This window comes from Rhipicephalus sanguineus, chromosome 10 (genome assembly GCF_013339695.2).
Source record: "Rhipicephalus sanguineus isolate Rsan-2018 chromosome 10, BIME_Rsan_1.4, whole genome shotgun sequence".
Classification (NCBI taxonomy): domain Eukaryota; kingdom Metazoa; phylum Arthropoda; class Arachnida; order Ixodida; family Ixodidae; genus Rhipicephalus; species Rhipicephalus sanguineus.
Window position 1 is genome coordinate 8,281,937 of NC_051185.1, and position 23,588 is coordinate 8,305,524.

A 23,588-nucleotide genomic window follows, 5' to 3' on the forward strand; every position below is an offset into this window, starting at 1 on the left:
ACAGACGGGCAGTGGTTTCAAGCCGTAGAACCTTATCGAGAATAGTCTATTTTTCAAAATTCAAGTGTAAATCTAAGACTATTGAGTTAGTACCTGTCATTACAATTATATCAGTTAAGGTACGGAGAACCTGAGTTGCTTTTATTATGTGAAACTTTTTTCTTCTTTTTTCTGCCAGACTATAAATGTCCATCAGATGTAAACTTAACTCTTCAACTCATGAGGCAAACAGGGTTTATGCAAAACCCACATTGAATGAACAGGAAGGGTGCTTTCGAGCGAGCATATAAACAGTACTTAACACACTAGGTATTTTTTTAACACATTAAGTAGGTAACACACTAGGTATTTTGCATTACCTTTCGCATCCCTCAATTATCTTTCCAAATATGGCGACAGCATCTGCATAAACTTTGTCAAGTTGTATGCGGTCCTTTGATGTACGTGAAGTGCGAAGTTTGACATTGTGCTCAAGTTTCATGGTGGTTATAAGAACTGGGCGTTTGTTTAATTGGGGGGGTTTCTTTGAGCAGGGTTGCATCTTTTTGCCAGTGTTGTAGTCTGCAGAGATGTTGCATGGTTTTCGTTTGTTGCTGGTACAATGTTTCGAATGACTCATATATCTAACTTGGAAGAGACGAATGAACTGTGGGTGCTGTGTTGAAGGAGAGTGAGGGCACAGACCGTGACGCCCTGTTGCCTTTCTCCCCTCCTGCTTCTTTCTCTCTCTCTCTCCTCTCCCGTTCTCGATATTTTTCTTCTTCTTCGCCTCTCTGCTCGTTCTTCTGGCGTGCAGAAGAGATGACCCACATTCACGTGCCTCTGCACACCATCCTACACTTGATGCTGACGGCACACGGCTGCCAGATATCAGAGTTGAAGACAAACGTGGATGCGGTGGACGACCACGAGCTTCTCTGAGCACCGCTGCAGTGTTTTTTGTTTCTTCAACCTCTGCCCCCTTCTCCTCGGACATTTATATGTTTTTCAAACCAGTGCTTCCAATGTCTAGGGTTGCATGGTTTGGCACTGGCGATCCATATAGGCAGGCATGGTGGTGATGTGGGATATAGCATCGTATCTGTGACGAGTTTTACAGCTTGGTAAAATGGTGTAAAATGGTGTAAAATAACTAGCAAATGAAAGAAGGAGACAAGATGTAGATAGCCAAAGTGCTAACTTCAAAATTGGTGTTGGGAAACATGTGGGAAGTTATACTGGTCTAATCGCATCGATCTCGTAGAAGCAGAAATGTTGAAATACAAGAATTTGTAAAAACCGAAGTACGTCATGTCATCACAGACTAAGGCTTTGTACAGGTCATCTGCTTGTTTTTATCACTGCCGTTATTTAGGCAGGTGTGGTAAAGCAGATGACTTTTTTTATCCAGCCTATCATGTGCTAGTTATTTTAAGTCATGCATCATAAGTGTATCGGGATCCCTGTTAGGATCAGTACAGTATGAATGCATGGGACATAATATCAACTCTCTTTAGTCTGTTGTGTTATCACTAAATGCTCAGGCCGTGGGTCGTAGTTTTACAGTTGTCAGGAACATTTAACCTTTTGGTCTCTATGAGCCTTACTTTGTTTCAAATATCAAGGAACATGGGGTCTATGGCTTCGAGATGTCATCAGGAGCACACATTTGAATGACCCTCGGCGAGTGCCTGTCAGCAGGTTCTCAAATCTTTTATTAATTATTGCTTGCAGATTTTTAAAGTTTGTGTGCGCTGATTATTTCATAAAAGTGAAATGAAATAGGCAAGTTCGTAGTTGTGTTGCTGCAGATAAGATGGAAGAAGTGAAGTTAAGAAGTAGGAGTGACGCACATGCTTAAACAATTCAGAGAACCATGTTCACAAAAGAAAAAGAAGGTTAACCTGTTTTGGACCAGGGTCGATGAGTTTGGCGTAATAATGCACGAACAAATCTTTTGAAACGGGGGAGAGAATATTCTTGAAATGGGGGAAGGAAGTTTACTATCTTATCAAGACAGTGTGCTGTTACATGTTGTAGACTTTATTTTTACTAAGAGTGTTCATTGATATGAAGACACAGTCCACATTGAGAAAGAACCTGCCAAAGGCCCTCTCAGTACATGTTATGGCAGCGTACAGCTCGGACCGTGGAGTGAACGGCTAGCACAGGACTTCCACTATACATACTAGCTAAGTAGTACAAAGCGACTGATCATTAACCTCCTTGAGTGGTTGAACTGTAGAATCATTCCTTTAAATGGCATCCATGATGTGTTCATTCCAGTTCAGTGGCACATTACAGCATGAATGTTTTATGGTGCTGAACTTATAGCCCTGTATGGTAGGAGATTCACAACACTCTTCCGTTTCTAGTCTAGCAACTATGCTCAGGTGACTTTGTCAATCCTACTGTAATCACCATTGTTTTCCCATGTGTGAACATAATGTTGTGAAGGCCATGATTTCATTGTTACAAGCGACAACTTAGCGACTTCGTTTTGTGTTACTTTACCCTTTTTGCCTCGAGTAACCACTAACCATGGATCTGTGTTCACGCTGTACATATTTCCAACCTGTATCTTTCAGCCGTCATTTCTGCGTCCTTAGGGGAAAACATACTTTTGGGAACTATGCAGTGTTACTAGGTTTAGCAAATTTTTTTTGGTTTTCAGCTTGCATTATTGTCGTGTTGCTTTGTTTCATTTATTTACTTTTGCAATTCGAGTATAGGAATTAAGCATGTCACATCATAAGCTGCTGGAGTTTGTTGTGCAGTTTTGTCATTTGTGAGGCTGAATGTTCGTTGACCACATAAATCTATTCCGTGTGGCTAAACATTTAATGTAGCCACTTGATGGCCCTTATTACTGAGAGCATGGTAAAGTGTAGCCTACTTGAATAACCCATCTTTGTGAGCTTTTGGTCAAGTTCATTTGATGGAATGTGTGAAGGAACCTTTTTCTTTTCAAGCGCAATAGTAGATCCAGATTTTCTTACTATCTCTTTAGTTATCTCACTACTTTTCGCACATATTAGTGTTGTATGTGAAAACATACATAAAATTTTTTGATCTATTGAGGATAATGCAGGAGCCTTGTGCTGTATCATGTTTACTCAACTTAAGCGATAAAACTTAATACGCACGAAGTCTTCCCCACACAGTCAAACTGCAACCACTTTTTTAGGACAACTTATCAATGATGGTTTGTTGTATTGTGGACCTTGTTTAACTCTGGAGCAATGCGTACACTAGCTGGTGATATCTAAATAAGACATGGTTGTGTCAAAGATCAGTCAAGTGCAAATAAATTTTATTTAAAAAATAATTTTGCCTAAACAAAGAACATTTCATCCAGAGTGTCTGTGTAAGAGCCTAACTTGTTTCAAATTAAGGATGAATTGGTGCATTTCATTTCCTTTCCAAGTTTAGATTGTGTTGTAGTATATTCAAAGCGTTAAGTAGCCAAATAAGTCAGCATATTTAACAGTTAATTTTGTCGAGAGTTACAGACAATAGTAAGTAAGCCTCATGGAATTTTCATCACGTGAAAAGAGTTATGAATGTGATGACACTAGTTATATTAGTACTGATTTCTATATACATGAGGCTTCAATGCTGTAAGTGCAATTCAAAAATCACGGTATGAATTTTCCAAGCAATACTGCAGAAGCAATAAGCTTTAATCGATTTCAAGCACGCACAGAGCAGTTTAGTCACTGGCTGATTTTTTAACACAACTTTTCAATAGAACTGTGTGGGAAAGATGTTCACTTCAAAAAAAAAAAACTTTTGTCACTGGAAAATGGGTGTAGATTAGAGCACAATTATACTTCTTAATGAATTTAATGTTATAAAAATTTTCGTGTGCTCCTTATGCGCAACTAGTAATCTTATATAGTTTACTGGTAGATATTGTTCTGACTTCCTGTTCTCAGAACAATATTGTAAAGCTCAACATTTTACAAACAATATATATTGAGGCCTTTAAAAGGTGAAGGCCTTTGCTTATACCTTAGACACTAGTCATATTTTCTGTACACTTTGTCTTATTCAGCACCTCATGTCGTTGTGCAATACTTCTTATTCTTATGTAGTACTTTGTTCTATGCTGTCATTATTTGAGGCTTGAGCAACAAGATTTCGAAGCTAAATGCAAACGGGAAAAAAATGTTTCTGCATGAAAGATTTTGCTGCAGTACATCTTTTTCACTTGGCACTTTGTAATAATCTGAGCCTACGAAAACGTCCAGAAGTTGATATGATGTGAAGTAATAAATTTCAGCTCTTGAACAAATCCGCATATTCTGCAGTAGTCATGCAGAAACATTGTAGTTGAGATCTCACTGAGAAGCAAACATTTTACTCTTACTATACTTAAAGTATTGTCAGTTTTTTAATAGAGTGTACACGAATCATGTGCTTAATACCTGAATAAATTCTCTTGTTTGAATGTTGTTGTCGTTCATGGGGGGCCGCTGTCCCCAATTTGCTGACTTGCTCGTCAATATATTGTTTGCCTTTCATTATTTCTTCTCTTGGGCACTGGTATATGAACAATAATTGGGGTGAATTACGTATTGTGATTTTTATTACTGAATTTTCTGGCCTTAGAAGCACATCCATAACTGCGTGCCAACTGTGTTGTAGTTGGAGCAAAGTAAAGCTAACGGTAGTATTGTCAGCGCATTCATCAGCATGAGGCCACTAAATGACCCAGCACCTTTGTTCTAGTGCAAATGTATCATCTATTTGTAAGGTGCTAATAGCAGGGATGGACATTCTAGGTTTGCTTCATGTTATCAGATAATTTTCATTCATTTTCATTACTTTGAGGTTCAACATTATGTGCATGTAGGCACGATTCGCAAGATTTCAGAACATTGATGACACAGACTGAACAGCCTAATGTTATTGACATGCTGCCGACATTCGGGAAGTTCACTGCTAAAGTATTTCCCAGGAAAGCATAGTCGGTGTGTCAGAACGGAACGAAAATCAAATGAAAAATGGTAGCAAACTATATTTTTGACTGGACCAATAACGTAGCCGGGACGTTATTTATTATTCGATTTCGAAATGAAATGGAAATATTTTTTATTAGTTTATGGTTCAAGGAAAAAGCTGGCAATCCGGAACAACCAAGCTCATGCAACGTGAGCATTAATGCATATCTCGGGTTACAGTATTAGTGCACATCGCAGGCAGCAATTCCAAAGTAAAGATGTCTTGAAATTTTGGGAAGAATGAAAAGAGCAGTGCAACAGGAGCTGCATGTACATATTAATGCCAGTGGCCCTTGGTGTGCCAGCCACACAGGCCATTGTGGAGAGGGCATTCTCGTTCTGAAGTTAGTTTTATCGAAACAGTGGTCTTGCATATCGGAGAGTACACTCAATGACGTGCTGCTTCTGAGATCATGCTTACTCCCTTGACGCAAAGCATAGAGCCTGCTCGGAGAACTCGTAATTCACTTAGGACGAAAATTAGGTGCCATGTTTTTATTGTTACTTTAACTTCAGATATTTTGTGTGCAAATAAAAACTGTTACGAACTGTTCCGGAACATTTTTTTCCATTCCGAACAGGAAAGGAATACAACTTTCTTCAGTGGGACGAAGCTAAAACCAAAATGAAATAAACTTTTTTCTAACACCCTGAGCATGGTGCAATTTACGATTGTTGAAATTACTAGGCACAAAAGGTGTCTTTCTTGTGGCATTCCGTGTTCTGGAAACTTCTGCAACTGGCCATGCATGCCCAACACTGCTTTTGAGACGTTGCTCGCTTGCTGCGTTTTGTCATGAGCACATGCTGGATTAAGCGCTTTTACTAAGGAGGGCTGTCATGCTGGATAAGTCATGGTGCAGCAGAACTGATTTTTATTTGCCAGACTTTATGTAAGGAAGAATATGCTAAATCGATATATTATTCTAGTTTCTTGCCAGGAGCTTGAGAAGGAAATGTTAGACTTGTGAGGCACTTTGTTTTTTCTGAACTTGGTTTAGTTCTAATCATGGATAGTGGTACATCTTTTTTTTCAAAGACTACTATTCCATATCTGAACGTAAGATTGCCCCTCATGTGTAAAAGATTAGCTTTATTACACTATTATAAAATTATGCTCGGTGCACTATCCTAGATTAACTACGTGTTAGTATTTTACACAAGCAGTTAGTAGTAGTGTTAGGGGTAGTTAGGTGTAGACTTGCCTACACATAGAAATAGAATAAATTAGTGCCAAGCCTCCTAGACAATGGGTTGTTGAAACGTACAAGTCTTTGGTTTTGATCATATTTAAAAGTGCGCTTCTGGCAGGATAATTATTGGAAGTCAAGTGCTTTGGTTATGGCTACCAGTTATGCCACTAAGTTTTCTGCCCTTGTATGTCTGTTTCAGACTAATACCAGGCCCGTAGCCAGGAAATTTTTCCGGGGGGGGGGGGGGGGGCACTTGCTGAAAGCCCTGACTATTTGAGAAAAACACCTATTTTCATTATTTTCGGTAAAGCACCATGTGTTATGAAAATTTCAATTTCGGGGGGGGGGGGGGGCTGAGCCCCCCGGGCCCCCCCTGGCTACGGGCCTGCCTGATGCATTGTTTTAAACTTTTCTGAAGCTCTTCGTTTACTTATTGAATATATGCTTGTCTGCTTGATGTTCATCTCATCGTTCATTAGTTTGATTTTTTATTAGGTAATGTTTAACTGAGGAAATTTTAAATTATTCATTTATAATTTAGGAGCCATAGTTTTCGGTATAGAGCCTAGGTTTTCAGTATAAACAAATAAAGAAATGATCAGAGCAGATCATTTTGCCTGGAGTGAGATTTTAGAAAATTGTGTTCTGTAGAGTTGAAGTCAAAGCAGGTACTAATTGTCAATGAAATTATTGCCCCATTTTTTGTGCAGTTAACTTAAGAAAGGAGCGGTGGCATACCTGCACATGTGAATATTTCCTGCTTCTTAATTTAGACAGCATACAGACAAGCTTCAAGATGATTTAATGTCAATGTGGCATTAGTCCAACTTCCACAGTTTGGAACAATACTTAAAAGAAAACCTACATGTTATGTTTGCACAATTTTAGTATAGTCATGATCCTTATAACTGCAGGTTAAATATAAGTTCACTGAGCAGTTGTCCAGTTTGAAGTGTGAACTTTTGCAGCAATATTTTACACAACATGCAAGTGCTCAGTGACCACAATCTACGCAAGAGCCGATGATGTCTTAGTGCACATGCCTACTTTGCACCCAAAGAGATCCGTCTATTCTTTAAGCAGTGTAGTCAACCTAAACAACTGCAGTAAGGGTGTTCTCTCTGTTGCACAGGAATATGTGACCGAGATTGTGCAAAGACTGACGTTTGAAGATTGTGCGACGGCTGTTCTTTTGGATATTAACATCTGTAACGTGCATGTTTGTTTGTACTCTGCCAGACATTAAAGGGACACTACAGTGAAATAATGAATTAATAATGGAGGAGAAAATCAAGGTCAAAGTCTCCTTTTTAAATTTTGCACTCAAATCTATGCGGATGACGTCGCAGATTTCAAGTGGCGTTTTTCATATTTTGGCGATATTAAAGCAACGAAATTTCCTAAAACGTGCTTTGTTAAGTCTCTGGCCCCCTCAGAAGACAATGTACTTTATTTTTACTGTTTAGGAACAACATAGGTCCTAGTAGACGCCATAGGTCAGCAAACTCGCTCATGGGTCGACTCGCTCAGATTCTCAGACTCAGATCGGGCCACGAGTCTGAGTCTGGGCGAGTCCGGGACAAGTAATATTTTGGTGAGCTTGACTCTAACTGATTCCCGTTGAGGAAACTTTTTGTGAGTCTGGTTGAGGAAAGTTTGTTGAGTCTGTGTCCGAGTGAGCCCTAAGCCCAAATTATATTTCTTGAGTGAGTCTGAGTGAGCTCAACAGCGAGTCTGAGCGCCACCTCAACATTTATTGATCAGAGGTGAGAGTTAAGGGGAAGTGGGTGCCATGAACCCTCCGCAAACTCTTTCACGGGAAGACCTTGATAAAGATATTTTGTGCGAGTCGTGTATTTCATAAAAATGTCCTCGCTAAATTGGAACCACTCGTAACTCGCATTTGAAGGTAGAAGATAAAAAATTGTGTCGTAGAGCACCGGTTATGTGGGATATTGGCGTTAAAGTGCATTGACACCATAACTGAAAAAGCTAATTTTACGCTAACGGACTCGTGAGTCTACTCCCTCAGGCTCACCCAAGCTCTGGTCGTGAGTCTGAGTGAGTCCAGATGAGTAATATGTCGGTGAGTGTGAGTATGAGTGAACCCCACTTTTTTTGCCAACCTATGGTAGACGCTGGTCAAAATCTATGACGTCATGGCAATTGACACGGGAACTTCAAGGTGGCGTCGCCACCCGCTTCTTTTTGCACATTTTCTTGCTTACTAAACGTCTTCTCACTGTAAGCGTAGTGATTTTGGTATTGTGACCTAGTGATTTACTAATACGAGAACAATCAGTTTTCTCTTTAGTGTCTCTTTAAGCACTGTGGGAAACATTAACAGTTATCCTGAAGTTTGTTTCTTGCCACAGACATCCCACTTGCCCCTAAGCTAGCCATTTGCGTGCTTCCTCTTTTTTTATTTCATCCCCTTCCCTTCCCCCCTGGCCTACCCACATTGCTGCTGCTGCCTCCTGATCACGGCCTGGCTGCCTCACAGAGGAACTTCCTTACCTGCGAGTGCCATTGCACAGCATCATCAAGCTGACACCCATGGCATACGGCTGCGAGATGAAGAAGTTCAGCGTGCCCATAGCTGCGGTAGACACACACCGCGCCAAGCCCAGCGTAAGTACCGACGGCGCGAACACCGACACCGATGCAGTCGACACCCTCGGCCTGCAGGAAATTGAGCTCACCGAGGATCTGCTATGGCAGCAGGACAGCTTCGTGCAGGGATGAACGTCTCCCGTAGTGACTGGTCTCTGCTGCCCAACTCACAGTAGCCTGAGCGGTGCAAGCGCTGCAGAGCAGCCCTTAATTGACTACCACTGGTCAGGTCTTAACTCATAGCTGTTAACGGGAGATCTGGAACAGCTTAATCTGTATCCTTGTTGTGTGGGCATTAGACTGTTGAGAGTGGGTGCAGGCAAGTTGCCAGAGAAGGCTTAATGTACCGTGTGCTACACTTTCTTTCTTAATTTTTTTTCAAGAGTAGCTTTTTCCCAGTAATATTGCTGTAGTGGATGAAGTCGCAGAAGCAGCCTAACTACTTCCTGGAAAGCCTGAAAGAGAACATCCTTTGGTTTGTTTGGACAGACCATCAAATCTGCAGGCAATTGCAGTATCTCAACGAAACCCTATAGATCATAAAGCAAGAACACATACTTCTGGACGTTGAACATAAGGCTCTGCTTTTCAACCTTTAAGCTGCCTTCTTTCATTTTGACTGCTGTTTTGAGTTTTCTTTTATTTGGGCCTTGAGAGATGTGAATGATGGATGGAAGTTAGGAACTGTGAGTTGAGCTGTGGTTGGGCTTTGTTTACTGAAGTTGGGCTACAGAGACCATGGGGACTGTTGTATTTGTGTCCATTTACTTTGGCAAGGCAAGGCCCACCAGTGGTCTTTTTATTGCAGTTATTTTTCGTTTCGTTTGTGACAGCTAGGTAACGGGATGCTCTTGCTCTTGCCACCGTATACATTGCCCAGAAATTTGCTGTGAACCACCATTAAACAGGGTATCGTTGTTCACATAGTCCTTTAGTTATTGATAGTGACATTGCATTTATTTAGCTAGCAGTGTATCACTCGGGAACTGAACAAACATGACAAACTCCTCTTGAACATCAAGAGTTTTAAGAAAGTGGTTTGTGGTAATTTGCCTTCTTTATTCATATCACTTGTGGGCTACACAGAAACATGCCAGTAATGCACATAGCATACACCGCACGTCAAATAGATGGCACTGAACTTTTCAAGATTTCACTGCTGTAATCATCAGTCAGCTTTTTCTGGCAAATTCTTCCACCTCTACAAACATTTCAGGTTAATGTCTGGGCAACTCTGTGTCACAAAAGCATTGTATTGTATTAGTTGCTTATGCAGTTATGTAAGGGTGGGAAATGCCAAAACAGTATTTTTGTTTACTGAGGCATTTGAGTAAACTGTGCGGCTAATACTTTTTGTCATCGAGGCTGCATAATCTATGTTTTGGAAAAATACCTTGTGTTTATATTCCTGCATGGTCCATGGGTATTAGCCTGCGTTGTCCATTTTTATTCTTGGCCTTGAGTTCTTTTTAGTTAGGCATGTATTTCTTGTTTTAAATAACATTGGTAAAAGTTAATTTTGGGTCTTGCCTTGTTGCTTCGTACAGTTTAATTTTGCTACAGATGTCATGAAATAAAAAAGAAATTGTGGAAAAAATTCCGTCTATGGAAACATGAAATTTTGGATCCACACGGTGTATTTGTGGTGTCGCGCACCACAAACTGAGGTAACGTGTAAGCCACAGAGGTTCTACTATATTTGTGCGTACAGGATAGGTATGTCTGTAATATTTTATGATTGTCCTGTGTTTTATAACTGTAATGGCACATGACATTTTACTGCTCAATATACTCTTTAAGTGGTAGTTTTGTTGTACCTGACATACAGCACTGGCAGACCTGTCTGTGCAGTACATAAGCTGGCTGTCTGAGGCATACGGAAAGGGAAAGTGCTTAGTTTACGATGTTTGCCTAATGTCTTTTTCATTTGAACAAGCATTGAGATTCTTCAAACAATGGCACCTTGTGCGAAAATAGCAGCACATGCCTTGGTGCCATCATGTGATCATTGCAAAGTAGTCTCAAATGGACCACAGCTCAAATTTGGAAAAGGAACGAAGTGAGCTTTGAGGCTCCATATTTAGTTGAGTACTAATAGCTATATGCAGCTGACAGACAGTGATATTATGGAAATTGTGAAGGAAACAATTTTTGTTTGCCTTTACTGTCTAGCGATTCCTCTAGGGGATGTTAAATTCATAGATTTTGTTGCTTATTGAGGTGAAGACAAATTTAACACCTTCCAGACCTTAGGGTAGGCCAAAAATTATACTAAATTGTCCAGGATTGCTGCATACAACAGACATGTTTCCATAGCTAACATTCAAGCAGCCTGTAATACTGAGGAAGATCTTCCACAATGCCGCTAACATTGACAAGTGCCAAAATCTAGAGTGTAAAACTGGAAATAGAAGCTAGCTGACGAATGTATTCGTTGTCACATTGCATTTTCCCTCATGATAGCAATACTAGTCGTCAGATATACTGGTATAAACTCTGGTGACTATGCTTGTCACCAGTTTAAAAAAGGGTTAACCTGCCAGACCAGTACACTCGCAGTTTTGCCTTTAGTCACCGAGGTTGTTTCAACCATGTGCACTTCCTCCATGCTTTCTTCGATGTCACTGTCTGTTGGTTTGTGTGGTGGTTTAGTGAACAGCACATTGGTTGATGTTTCGAGCGTTGCAACCTGGTTGTGCAGCGCTTTGTCGTCACCTCTGGAGTGCTTATGAAGGCTCAATAAGCACATGAAAAGTTGACGTAATTAGGCCTGCTTAGCTGCGAAACATATTTAAAATGTGGCGCTGCTGTGCGAGTCTACATCTGAGCCTCAAACTAGCCTGAATAGGTCACGTGTTGCTAGAACTGCAAAGTAAGTGTTCAAGAAAAGTATGGTGTTTTACAGTAGACTGTTTCTTGTTTTGGCATTTGGTACTTCTGAGTGAAGCACTAGAGCATTTACACCACCCACAATACAAGTTAGCATATAGACTGTCCCTCTGCGGCATTTGTATATGTCTAACTGCATTCCCTTCACCCCCCATTTTTTTTTTCAAACAAGTGTAAGGTGAGCGGAGAATGCAATTGTACCTGTGAACATACCCGTACTCAACTTTCGAGTGTTCACATTACCGTATCTTTCAGTAGATAAGCCGTGCCGCTTACAAAGCTACAACTTCAATAGCGCTCATACTTTTTTCGCCTGATGCGCTTGCTAGAAGTGCATGCGAAATCCTAGCTCTAAAAAAAAAGACACCGTGACATGTGGCTGCCTAGAACATGCAACTGGGATTCAGGACCAAAAAAAGCACTGCTCCCTCTAGGTGCATTGTAGCTGAGGTTGTTCGTAACTTTTTTACGCGACTGGTGGCATCAGTTCCTTGTGTGTCACGAGTCAGTGCATGGAGGCTTTTTGGAGCTTGCCAAGGTCATAGTATCACTTAGATTTCAGCTCCAATGTCATTTCGGGCGGCTTATTTACAGGAAAATACGGTAAGTATAACATTGTAGTACTCTTAATTGCGGGCATGTTCTTAGTTGTTTAGTTACCACCTTTTTTAATGTATATTTTATTAACAGTGCTATGTCGTTTTTATGCCATTTTTTGTTCTATTTACTCAGCGTTATAAGCATGTTGAAAATGCTCCTTTATAGCATATTATTTTGCCTTTCATGACAGTATAGCTTGCCCATGTCATGGTTATGTAGCATGTTCCTTTGCACATATTATGCAATATAAAGCAGTATTTATGCATGAGGATCAGTGCCAGTATTCAGGTTTAATTATTACTCTGACATTATAAGAAAGAGCTCATAGAAAAAATTTGGAATGATTAGAAAAAAAAAGGACTGGCTTTGTTTAGGCAGCTGCATAACCACTAACTGCATTGTTGAGATTATTTCGGAAGTTGAGGGTTGTGCCATGAATTTACACCGAAGCAGCGTTGTTGTTGTTTAAGGGCAGTACAGCAGCTGACAATCTGTGTGCCATAAAAAATGTGTGCAATATAATAATGCAAATACATTGTTTTCATTATGTGTGCGGTTAGCTGTGCAACAATAACGCAAATGAATTACAGTTACATAAAGCCATCTGTGATTGAGCAGCTGTGCCACGTTTGATGACCTTCTGCAAATAGTGTGTTTGCGTGGATTTTCCAATGTGCAATGTTCAGCAAACTTGGTGATCGGCATTAATTTCTTCGATATAAACGACAGCATTCTAAGAGTCCATTCTAAGTTCATTGTAAGGTTTTTGTAAGGTTTTTGCATAAGAACAAAAAAAATATTTGGGAGAGGATTTTGCCTGTCATCAGTCATAGCTTAAATGTTGACTTGAAAACACATCTTTCATCATGTCATGCTTGAAGTCTGCATGTCCTCAAAACTGGCTTCTGTACTTAGCTGTTATTGCTTGCCATAATTAAGCTTACTGCATGAATAACCTCCACATCAGCTTTGCCATTTCTTTGCGACAAATGGGCTGAGGAACTTAAATTGTGCTTCATGTTCAATTGTATTGTGTAAATAAAATTCTACGGAGAAATGTTCCCTGTAAGATAAAGGTTATGTAGAGGAGGCATATTTCTGATTGACAAAAGGTCAGTCGACAAAAGTAGATATCAATGAAAATGATAGCAATGCTATTATTGTCATAGACGCATGTCTTATGTAGGTATATTTTCTGAGATGTGGCATTTAAATCTACAGCAAACGAATGTTTTTTTTTTTTTCTCTCGAAAAATACCCCTTCTGTTACAATGTAATATGATACCTGAAGGTTTGCATGAAGGCATTTTGCTGTGATATCTGGATAGCGTAGTGCTACGGAAAATTGCTCTTACGATGTTTTTTCAAAAGAACTGCTTGAGGCAATATACAGAAATCGCGAAAGTTCACTAACCGTTCTTATAAATTTACCAAAATAAATATTCGAAATCTGACAGTCCTATAAAGAAGCATTATTTGTATTGGGCAAGTGTGAAATTAGAAAATCTGGTGTATCAAATGGCAAAGCTGATCTGCATGTGCACTAAAAAAATTGCGTGCTCCTGCTTTTCATTGCGTGCTCATTTATTGCTTTTGTCAGCATGTTGCTAGAACTTGTACCTACAGGGCAAACGCAAAGCTATAGGATTGCGTTACAGCTGTGACAGTTCCTCCTAGCGGAGCTGTTAGACAACTTTCTTTTAGTGCTTGGATCTGTGGTTAGCATCGCAGACTGACTTTCCGTGATTCCCTTGAGCATGACAGTTGCGTTTGTGATACCAGGATTTTATTACTTTACTCAAAGTAGTCGTATTGTAGACATTCCTTGCCATTCTGAATGACTTGATGCGATCCCTATTCCTTTCGGTATCATTTGTTCTGTTATGAAAAAAAGCATGACATGGAACATTGTACCCTTTTTGGCATTGTCTGTGTACCTTCCAGTTCTAGTGCAGTGAAATATTAGCCGATTGAACTGTGTGCTCAATGCAATGTCAGTAGTTGCATTCCTGCAGTTTCCTGCAATGCTGTGATGCCAGTGATTCATCAAAACTTTGTTAATAAAAGGAAGATTTTGTTTACAATGCTGCTTGCTGTATCCTCACAATCATCCTCGTCGTTATCGCACTTATTTTAGCATCATTGAAAGCTTGATTAGAAGCTAGTTGGCACATGCTTGCTTAAAACGGAGTGCGGTCGTGACAGACGCCCCTAGTCATCTAACGGGGGTGCCAAGTCTGCCCCGTACTTTTACACGGTCAGACCTGTCCCGCCATTATCTAAAGTGCAACGTTTTGGCCACGCAGGTTTTTGACAATGGAGGCCTGGGACTTTGATGTTGCACTCAAAGTACTATTCGTTTCCTCCCTTTACCCTTGGAAAGCGAGGGACCAACGGCAGGCCGTTGTGAAAAGCAAGGCATTGCTTCAAGGGGCCATGACACCCAACTTTCCATCATAGTCCGTGTCACGTGGGGTTAATCCTTGTGCGTTCACAAGTAAGCTGGCGAATTTTTAGCGCATTTGGTCGATCACTTAATTTACAGTTGACATGTTTTTCTATAAACACGCGAGCCGCCTTAGTCTGGAAACGCTGACGAACTCGCGAGCCGTGACGTAACAAGCTGCTTGCTGTGCGAGCGCCTGCAATGTGGCGAACTATTTTGTTCGTGCTCAGCTGAGCGTGCAGTCGAGCTATTTCAGATTTATTCAGCTTGGCATTGAAATTGAACGATTTGCAGCGGCTGAAACTTTGGTAGAAGACGACAGCTCCACTCCATGCAGCACATCACGTCACACACGCCATGAGAAAAGACCGTCGCGGGCGGTGGGCGGGGTTTATAGCCAGCGATTTCTAGGGCTTATTTCGCACTGAAATATTCTTTTGGAGTCAATTTTTCATGTATGTATAGGCATAATAGACACTCTACTTCTATTTATCGCTGAAAACCGCAAATTGTTAGGTGACCGTGTCATGGCCCCGTTATCTTATGCATCCATTACGAAGCTTCTTTCAGACTCGACCAACGGAAGAAAGGGGGGAGGGGGTTGTCTGTGATGAAACCCTACGCACGCCTATGTCGACGAGCGTATCCCTGCATAAGTTATGGCTAGGTGTGAATTGTCAGGAGAGACCAGGGTACACCTTCAACGTCATTTATTACATGCTAGAATATGTATCTTGAGCACGATGAGTGAGCAAAAGTGACTCTGAACTTAGACGGGGAGGTCGACATGGTAAGCCAGGAAATAACCTGTATTCACCTGTCTTGAAAGGTGGAAGCTAGTGATAGGCAGCGAGCCACTAGAAATATACACGACGGAAACAACTGGTATTCGGCTGTCTTGCTGTAATCCGAAGCAAGCATGGTGCATCCAGATTTTGAAAGAGAACTGAACAGTTTAAGCTGGGTGCTGTATTTTCAACCTGTCACTGGCAGTCATGCGTTCACTTTTGCGTGACATGGCGCCTGGTGCCACATCTCACTATTGCGATGTACGTTCCACCCTCTTGGCTAAGCCAATGAGTGTAGATTGAAAATGGTATTACCACAAGCGATCAACCGAGAATGCCGGTCCACATGTACATTTAGCTGATACTTCGAAGTAATGCACTCGCGAACGTAGCTGGGCAGAGGTGTCCATCAATGTATTCTCACAGCTCTTGCCCTGGAACTTAATATTGGCATATTCTGAAAGGAAGTAGGAAAAATGCAGCGGAGTACTCGAAAGAGATGAGTGACGTGCATTATATGGTAAACTAAGGAACTTGATTTAGGCATAACACGCGCAACAGCAGATGACTGGTTGTGTTCTGTTCGTTCTGGAATAAATAATGGTAGGGAAGGTAGCTTGGACTTTGGACAAACTTGTGAATGGAAGTTTGTAGATAGAGAATAAGCGGGATTGATACAGGGGAGGGTGACTGAACGGTATTGCATAACGCCGTTGTCATACAGCGTGCCTCTTTAGATGGTAACCTGTCATAGCGTACTGTTAAATACCAGGGCGTGCCACATGATCGTGGGTGTGGCTCCTGATAAGCATAGTGTGCTGAGCTGTCAAAAGTAGTGTGACCAAGTTGTGGTCAGTCTGTGGGGCAATTATTTCAAGGATTTAACGTGTAACCCTAGCGGGCAGTGCCGATGTGACGGGCACTGATGTTTACTGACACCTCTTATCAGAAAATTGACCAGATAGTTGATGCTGCACTTCAACAGGTGGAAGTTTTATAATAAGAACTATAGGAATGAAGTTGTCCTACTCAACCCTCCTCTCCCTTTTCCCCTGTATCAACACAGCCCGCTCGCTATTTATCTTCGTGAGGCTGGTGTGATCACGACAGTTTCATACGGGGGCTTACATCTTTCAACAGTATGCCGCGTCAGCACTTCCTCCAGTTGACCAGGCACTTCCCAACTTTTTTTTTTAACATTAGGGCTTTATTGGGATCGTGTTGTACGTAAGCCATGATGAGAAATTCCGAGTGCCATTACTTGTTTCCGCCAGCGCCATTATGTCCTATTCACGGCACTCCGCAAAGTGGTTCCACCAGCGCGAAAAACGAGGACTGGGAAAGAAACAAGCAGGACCACCAAGTTGGTTCCACCAACCACTGAGGGCTCACAATGACACTTATAAAACTTCTGCGAACGTATCAGCTACAAACAGTGCAGTATCAAGGTATTTTTCATGTCTTTCGCTTTTTGTTGCTGGCCTTTACTTCAAACTTCTCTCCTTTCTGTTCCCGTTTTCAGTTTGTCATGCATGTTAAGTCATTTATGTTTCAACCCCTTCTGCAAATGCGTTGGAAGGTAATCGCTCCGATGTGTAGCAGTGTAAATATTTTGTGGACGTACGTTCCTGCAGTCCATGCGTTTGACTGCAGTGCCATTGCATCACCCTGCACACATCATCATCGCAGTTTTGCAGTCATTCACGGGTACTGTATACCCTCCTCTGAACACTGTCGATCCCACGTTTGCTGAAGCGGAACAGGTTAATGCAAGTTTTCCCCCCTGAAAATCCACGTCATGTGGTTTATTCCTCATTATACGTGCAAGGAAACATCTTCAAGGAGAAAAAAAATTGTCTTTCAGATTCCAGGAACATTGGAGGACAAGTTCAAGTCTAAGAACGACGAGTGACCCCCCCTTTACTGCATCTTATAGGCTTCCGTCCTCTCCTCTTCCGATGATCCCCGTGTCGAGATGGACAACATAATCGGCCTGGCGTTACGTAGAGAACCTTTCGGCCACCCATACAAAGGCGAAACAAATGCACCCTGCGATGGACCCTCTGTTGTGCATATGTGATTGTTCCTGAAGACATCCCTGTTGGCGAAATGTCTTGAGCCTCGGTATCGTTGTTGGAAGATACGCGGATGAGGTGGATTCGCTGGAGTGACTGAATCGACGTGGTGGCATCTCCCTTTGCCCTACCCACAATGCACCGCAATGTTGTCTGTTGCTTTTGTTCTGTTTTGTCTCTTGAGGTGCGGCTGTGATCCTGTGGAATATGTGATAAACAGGTCGTGGTGCGCAATTGCGGTGTTCAACGCAACGTGCTTCGTTTGAGGCACTCGGGAGGTCGATTTGTGATATGACTGTGGGATCCCGTCCGGAGTGGTTCCCGCATGTGCGCATTTGACAGCAGTTCCTGTTATGCAGAGTTTGTGCAGCTTTTTGACAGTTGCCTGTAGGAAACTAGGGAAGTGTTCCGTTCCAAGCAGCGTTTCGGTAATGCAGAATACGATTTATGCTTCTCAGGTGTACCACCAGGTGCAAACGTGTCCAGAACACGAGATTTGCGAAATAAAATGAACTCTCGCTTGTGCTGAGAACGTACCCCCTATTTAGAAGTTTCAGCTTGTAGTAGTTATGGGGACGCACACATTTACCCATTTAATTAGAATGATCGCGTATTAACAGGGCAAAAATTGGGCACTTGTCGTGGAGCCCGTGTCGTGAGACTTTTGTCCCTGGAAGCACATAACAGCTGAACCAACAATCAGGGCACCTGTGGGCGAAAAACAAGTGTGATGCTTTGACGCTCGTTATGCAAACTACGGGTTGCAAATGACGGAGGCGTACTAGCATAGAAGAGATGTGGAGGTGAGCTAATCCTTTACTTAGGTCTCTGGTAGTGGCACTCACACGGTGGAGTTCTTGTGCCCTTGTGTATTCCTTGGGTTAAACTTCTGTTTCGCGCGCTGCCGAAGCGGATCTCGGAGGCCACGTAGAAAGAAGCGCGTAGTTGAGATCTGCTCCGCCAGGTGGCGCAACGATCCCAGCTGCCTACACTCTTTCACTGAACTCTATCAAATTACTTTCATAAATGATCTTGACTGTTAAATTATCATTATCCTAAGTAACATTATGCGACGAATATCATATGTAGCCGACATAACTCTTAAAGGAGCCCTGCAACACCTTTCCAAGTAACAATCGAATGGCTTTATTAAAGAAGTTTTTTGCCTCACGAACCGACCGCCGCAAAAATTTTTAGGATCGGTCTGTCGCACGCTGTAGTTTTCTTTCTCTCGTCCTGACGAGCGCGCTAGAAGCTAAGCAGGGAGGGATGGCACGAAGGAAATATGTTACGTCACGCGCGCCTCATTGCCTTGAACACTTTTCCTTTTTTTTCTTCGAACACGCGGCCCGCTTTCGGCGTGATCGCTAGTGCGCGCGCGGGCACGTGGCGGCCTCCCGCGGCGGTTGCAGTAACTATGGAGCTCGCGATGCTCAAATCGTCAATGGCCTGAAGTTTAGGTATATGGCGCGATCATTTGGGCATGTGGCATCATTTGTAGCGAGAATAGGGAGCGATTTATAGCTGACTTTGAGGCCACGTGCTGCGCTATAATGTTTGGCTGCGTGTTCTCAGGAGCCTCGACTACCGATCGGCAGCGTTTTCTGACCATGCTGAAAAAGTGTTGCAGGGCCCCTTTAAATTGACACAGAACCATCTATTTCTATTCTTTAGAGGCCTCTTTATCAAGATTCTAAAAACTGGAAGTAAGGGCTTCACCGGATATGCTTGGAAGAGAAATATTGTCGCTCGGTGCTCGTGCCATTAAAAAAAACAAGCCGTACTAAGTTTATCACATGGCCTTAGATGAGCAGCGCACGTTGCAATATCTCGCGATGTTACACTCCTGCTATAATCGAGCCACTATGTCCCATTTATCTGCATGCGTAATCTAATCACTAGGGGAGCAGTCATCGAAATTATTTCAAGTAGAAAACAGCGCTACGAGACGGGACAAAGAAAGGGCACAAACGCGGCGCTTGAAGTCATGCACCAACCAGCCCAAATTCGTACCCTACTGCAATCGAAATTATGCCATCTTTTTTTTTCTCGAACAGAGGCATTGAGACACTATCGTAATACATGGCTGCGTCACGTAATGTCGCCGCTGCTCCCGTGCTGTTCAAGCTTATTTGTTCGCTGGGCTAAAACTTATTCTGCTTGCCTTTGGGATTCGGTCTCGAGCTCGCTCATGTGCGTACACGTTGGCCTAGGAGACAATTGCAAGTGCGCCCAGTAAGACGGTCCAAACTTGCGTGTGATACTGACCACTGCATGCATTTAGCTTTACTGGGGCGCAAATGAGGCGATTGACTTGGAAACCTCGGAGGCATGAAACGTATTCTGCGCTTCCCGAGCTTAGCGGTTACGCAGGCGGAGGTAGGAGATATTGACAGGGTTGTGCGTTTCGTGGAGGCTGTGCCAGTAGCGCACGTGTACAGGTTCTTGTATATGGCTTGTGTGTATAGGTTTAAAGTATAGCGCACGATCCTTCCTGTAAGTGCGCCGCGTGTTCTTACGCTTGTGAACCGTATTATACGCGGTATGTGCTTTGCCACGTTGGTGATATTTCTGTGCAGCTTCGCGAGTTGGACGTGTGTGACGAAGGCCCATGCTAGAGCGCCGAGTGGCTTTACGGCTCGCTTCGCAGGCTTTTGTCACGCTTATACCAAGCGAAGCGCTCATTACATATTTGTAATCTTACGCTTATACTCGGTTACAACCTACGAAAAAGCTTCATCTTCGCCCACAGGATCACGGCGCGCCTGCCCTCCACCTGTGAAATACAGTCGTACTAGCTGGCTTCCGATCGAACCGTATGCACTTTTTCTCGGCTAATGTAACTGCTTTGCATATTGAGAGACAAAGGTGTGCCGTTAGTGCCTGAAGCATTACTTTTGGCTGTGCAGCGATGTCAGAATACCTGACGAAATTTACCAGGACGTTCAAGTTTCCGACCTACAGCCATGGACGCAAACGTGTGTCTGTATGGCGAAGTAAACTATCTGAAATTCTCGAGAAGGGCTTGACGTCACGAAAATGAGCAAGCGCTATTGGATGGAGCATTTATGCAAATTCTCCCTGGGAGGGAGAACGATTGTTGTGGGCGGAGCTGACATTTTTTCTTAAGTTGTAGGCGACTATAATACATTATTAAAGAAGCGTTAGGCCGAGAATGGGACTTCCCAGAAGACGCGAAGCTGGGTTGAACGACGGCAGCACCGCTTAGATGTTTTTGCGCATGCGCTCGTCGCGCTGAGCATCTGGACGAAGCGAGCCGTACGAGCGCTCGGCTAGTGTGGCTCTAGTGACTGTGACACTGTGATGACTAAAGATGATGCCACGGGATCGCAGTACGTTATTCAAGTGTTTCCTTGCACCGCCGCACGCAATGTTTGCAGTTTCTACTGTGTGGTGTGCAGTGATCCGTGATGACCGTGGATTTACTTTTGTGCACCGACCGAAGGAATCCGATTAGCGTGATTCCGAAACTTTAGGGCTGTCTACAAAAACGTTCATGACTTTTGTGATAGGAACGCTGTAAGGGATGGGCAGTAGACCTGACTTATACATGCTGGTTATTGGTGCACTCAGTCGTTTGAGCGATTGCGTTAACCGCGACAGGAGCGAAGGCGTGAGGGCGTATTCCAAATTGATCGTCACGCAGCGTTACGTTGAGCGTAACGTCAAACTCCAAGACGGACATCCTGCCTGCTGGCCCGAACCACTCGGTGCGCTAATAACATGATTGGTGAACGCGCCCATTTGGGCAATCGCGTGATCGATCGAGACTGCGGCGCGTGAAAACGTGCGGATTTCTTCTGTCGGTGCACACTATGCTTAGTTTCATGCTTAGCAGGCAACGCTATGGACGCTAGAGAATTCTCTCTCGCTGCTCGCATTCGCGACCAAAATATTGTTCTTTGTCACAAAAAAAAAGAAAGAAAAACCAACGAAATGTATTGCAATGCATCATGTACATCAGTGCTGCAGAAACCCGCATGCCCTTCGCAAAATTCATGTGTCATATGCAGTGTTCCTGTGTCGAATTGCGATTAATTCGCCCTCGCCTCGCAATCCGCTAGCCTCGTGACTAGCTTAAGTGATAGAGCGACAGCCCGGAAAGGCGTTGGTCCCGCATTCGAATGGCAGACTAGGACGAATTTCTCGCCAAGCGGGAAGCTTCGGGCTGCGCACTCATGGATGGCAATTCCTCCCTTTATCAGTGTTGTACTTAAGTCTGATATTTTTATATCGCGAGTTATCACGTATTGATCACTTCGAAGGCATCGCTGATCTGAGCGAATTCACCAAGAATGAAGGAACTGGTGCGTTTCTGCGATATATTTTACTTGATACGGGGAGTGATACGTTTCTGTTGCCATAATTCGCTCTGTTCAAGCACTGCAAGCAAGAGAGTGCACGCATTATGCATGATTCGGTACAACCTCACGTTCACAAGTTATGAAGTGAGTCTGTAGAGAGCATCGGAGATCAAACAATCGCATTGCGAGAAGCATAAAGGTATACTTCTGCGACTTTTGGCTTCGCAAAGCAATTCGGTGCTTTGCATTCACATCATGAAAACTTGTCTACACAAACTCACCCAATATCGCTCACCTATCGCTGATTCGATGACATGCCGTGCTACTTTCTCAGCTACCGCAGCGTTATCTGCTATGTATGAGACGATGTATAGATATTGCTGTCACTTGTGGCTTGCCTGAGTCAAAAGGGGGTCGCCTTTCCCGCATTGGTCAAAGATGCTTGGTCTCCCTTCACCGTGCAGACAGCCTAGACTTTGTTCTTGTTGTGCTTATATATGTATACGTATCATTCATTATACACATGCGTGATAGTTCTTGAGTATATTTTGGATCTCCTTGTACACACGTGTATATTTCCTGGACACTGCACTAACAAGTATTTGTTCATATAATTAATTATCACCGCTATTACTCCCGCTGTAAAATCCTGACCAAATAAAGACGTTTTACGGAATCTACAAACGGCTCTGCGCTCACGTCACTCCCTTGGCTTCATATTCGCTGATCTAGACACAGTAAATCTTCGAAACAGAAAAGCCAGTATTGTTCTCGAAAGCGACGATTTGTAGTGGTCGCACGTGTATCCATAAGTGTTCGAGGAAAGTATAGACGACTTCGGGAACTAAAACTGGCAGGTGATGGTGTATATGGACATCTCGTCTCAAAAGTGAAGACCTAGCTGTTTGGGGAACACAGTTGTGAGCACTGGAATACTGTCATGCAAGACAATAATACCTAAGAATACAAAAGTCATATAAGGCAAGTTGTGCTGACACGGCCTAGATTGTGTCTGCTCTGGATCACGCTATCTGTCTGCGCACGTATTAAGGAGGGATGGTGGTTTTTCTGTCTTTTTTTTTTTTTACACTCTTGTGTGACCCACAAGGGAGTGCACGTGTCTCTTTAAAGAGAGTCGTACGTGGCAAGTCAAAACTCACCGAAAGGAGTCACACATGCTCTTTCTTTTTTTTTCTTAGAGTGTAAGGGGGTCCTGGAAATCCTGGAAATCCGTCACTTTGACGAGTGCCAAGAATTGACGATAAAAGGCCCGTGTCAGGATGACAACCATATGCAAAAATAAGCTTCGTAGGACTTTAACTATTGTATAGGCAGTACAGCAGTGAGAAACTGCAGCGCCGTGTTGGCATGTGTGCTAGACGCTGCGTTGTGTGAGCAGAGCTGTGTGGGGCGTCAAGTTTCATACCCAAGAAAACAAGAATGATCGCGATATAACTAAGACTTCTCGTCACGAGCCAACGCTGTCCGATATTAGTCGTTAATTTAGCCAACACTAGCCATCAAGTAACAGGCACCAACAGACAACAGCCGTAATTTAACCACAAGCTTTTGTGGTATTGTTACTTGTTGCGGCAGCGGTACTGTTCTACTTTCCTTACGCGCCGACTATAGTGGGCTAGCTTACTGCAGCATCTCTACTGTATACTATTGTGT

The 23,588-nt window shown here is 42.8% G+C and overlaps 1 protein-coding gene across 10 annotated transcripts in view; it reads left to right on the top strand.

The window, feature by feature from the left end:
- LOC119406955 (6-phosphofructo-2-kinase/fructose-2,6-bisphosphatase) overlaps positions 1-23,588 on the top strand; it is a 163,377-nt gene that overhangs the window by 135,243 nt on the left and 4,546 nt on the right. For 6 of the 10 annotated variants that reach the window (XM_049419961.1, XM_037673760.2, XM_049419963.1 and 3 more), the window contains one exon: positions 8,682-14,329. In XM_049419961.1, coding sequence (XP_049275918.1) covers positions 8,682-8,923 — 242 coding nt within the window. In that variant the 3' untranslated portion in view covers positions 8,924-14,329. Of the gene's footprint in view, positions 1-796; positions 4,438-8,681; positions 14,330-17,378; positions 22,593-23,588 lie in introns of those variants that run through there. The other 4 variants (XM_037673758.2, XM_037673757.2, XM_049419960.1 and 1 more) reach the window with 4 other exon arrangements.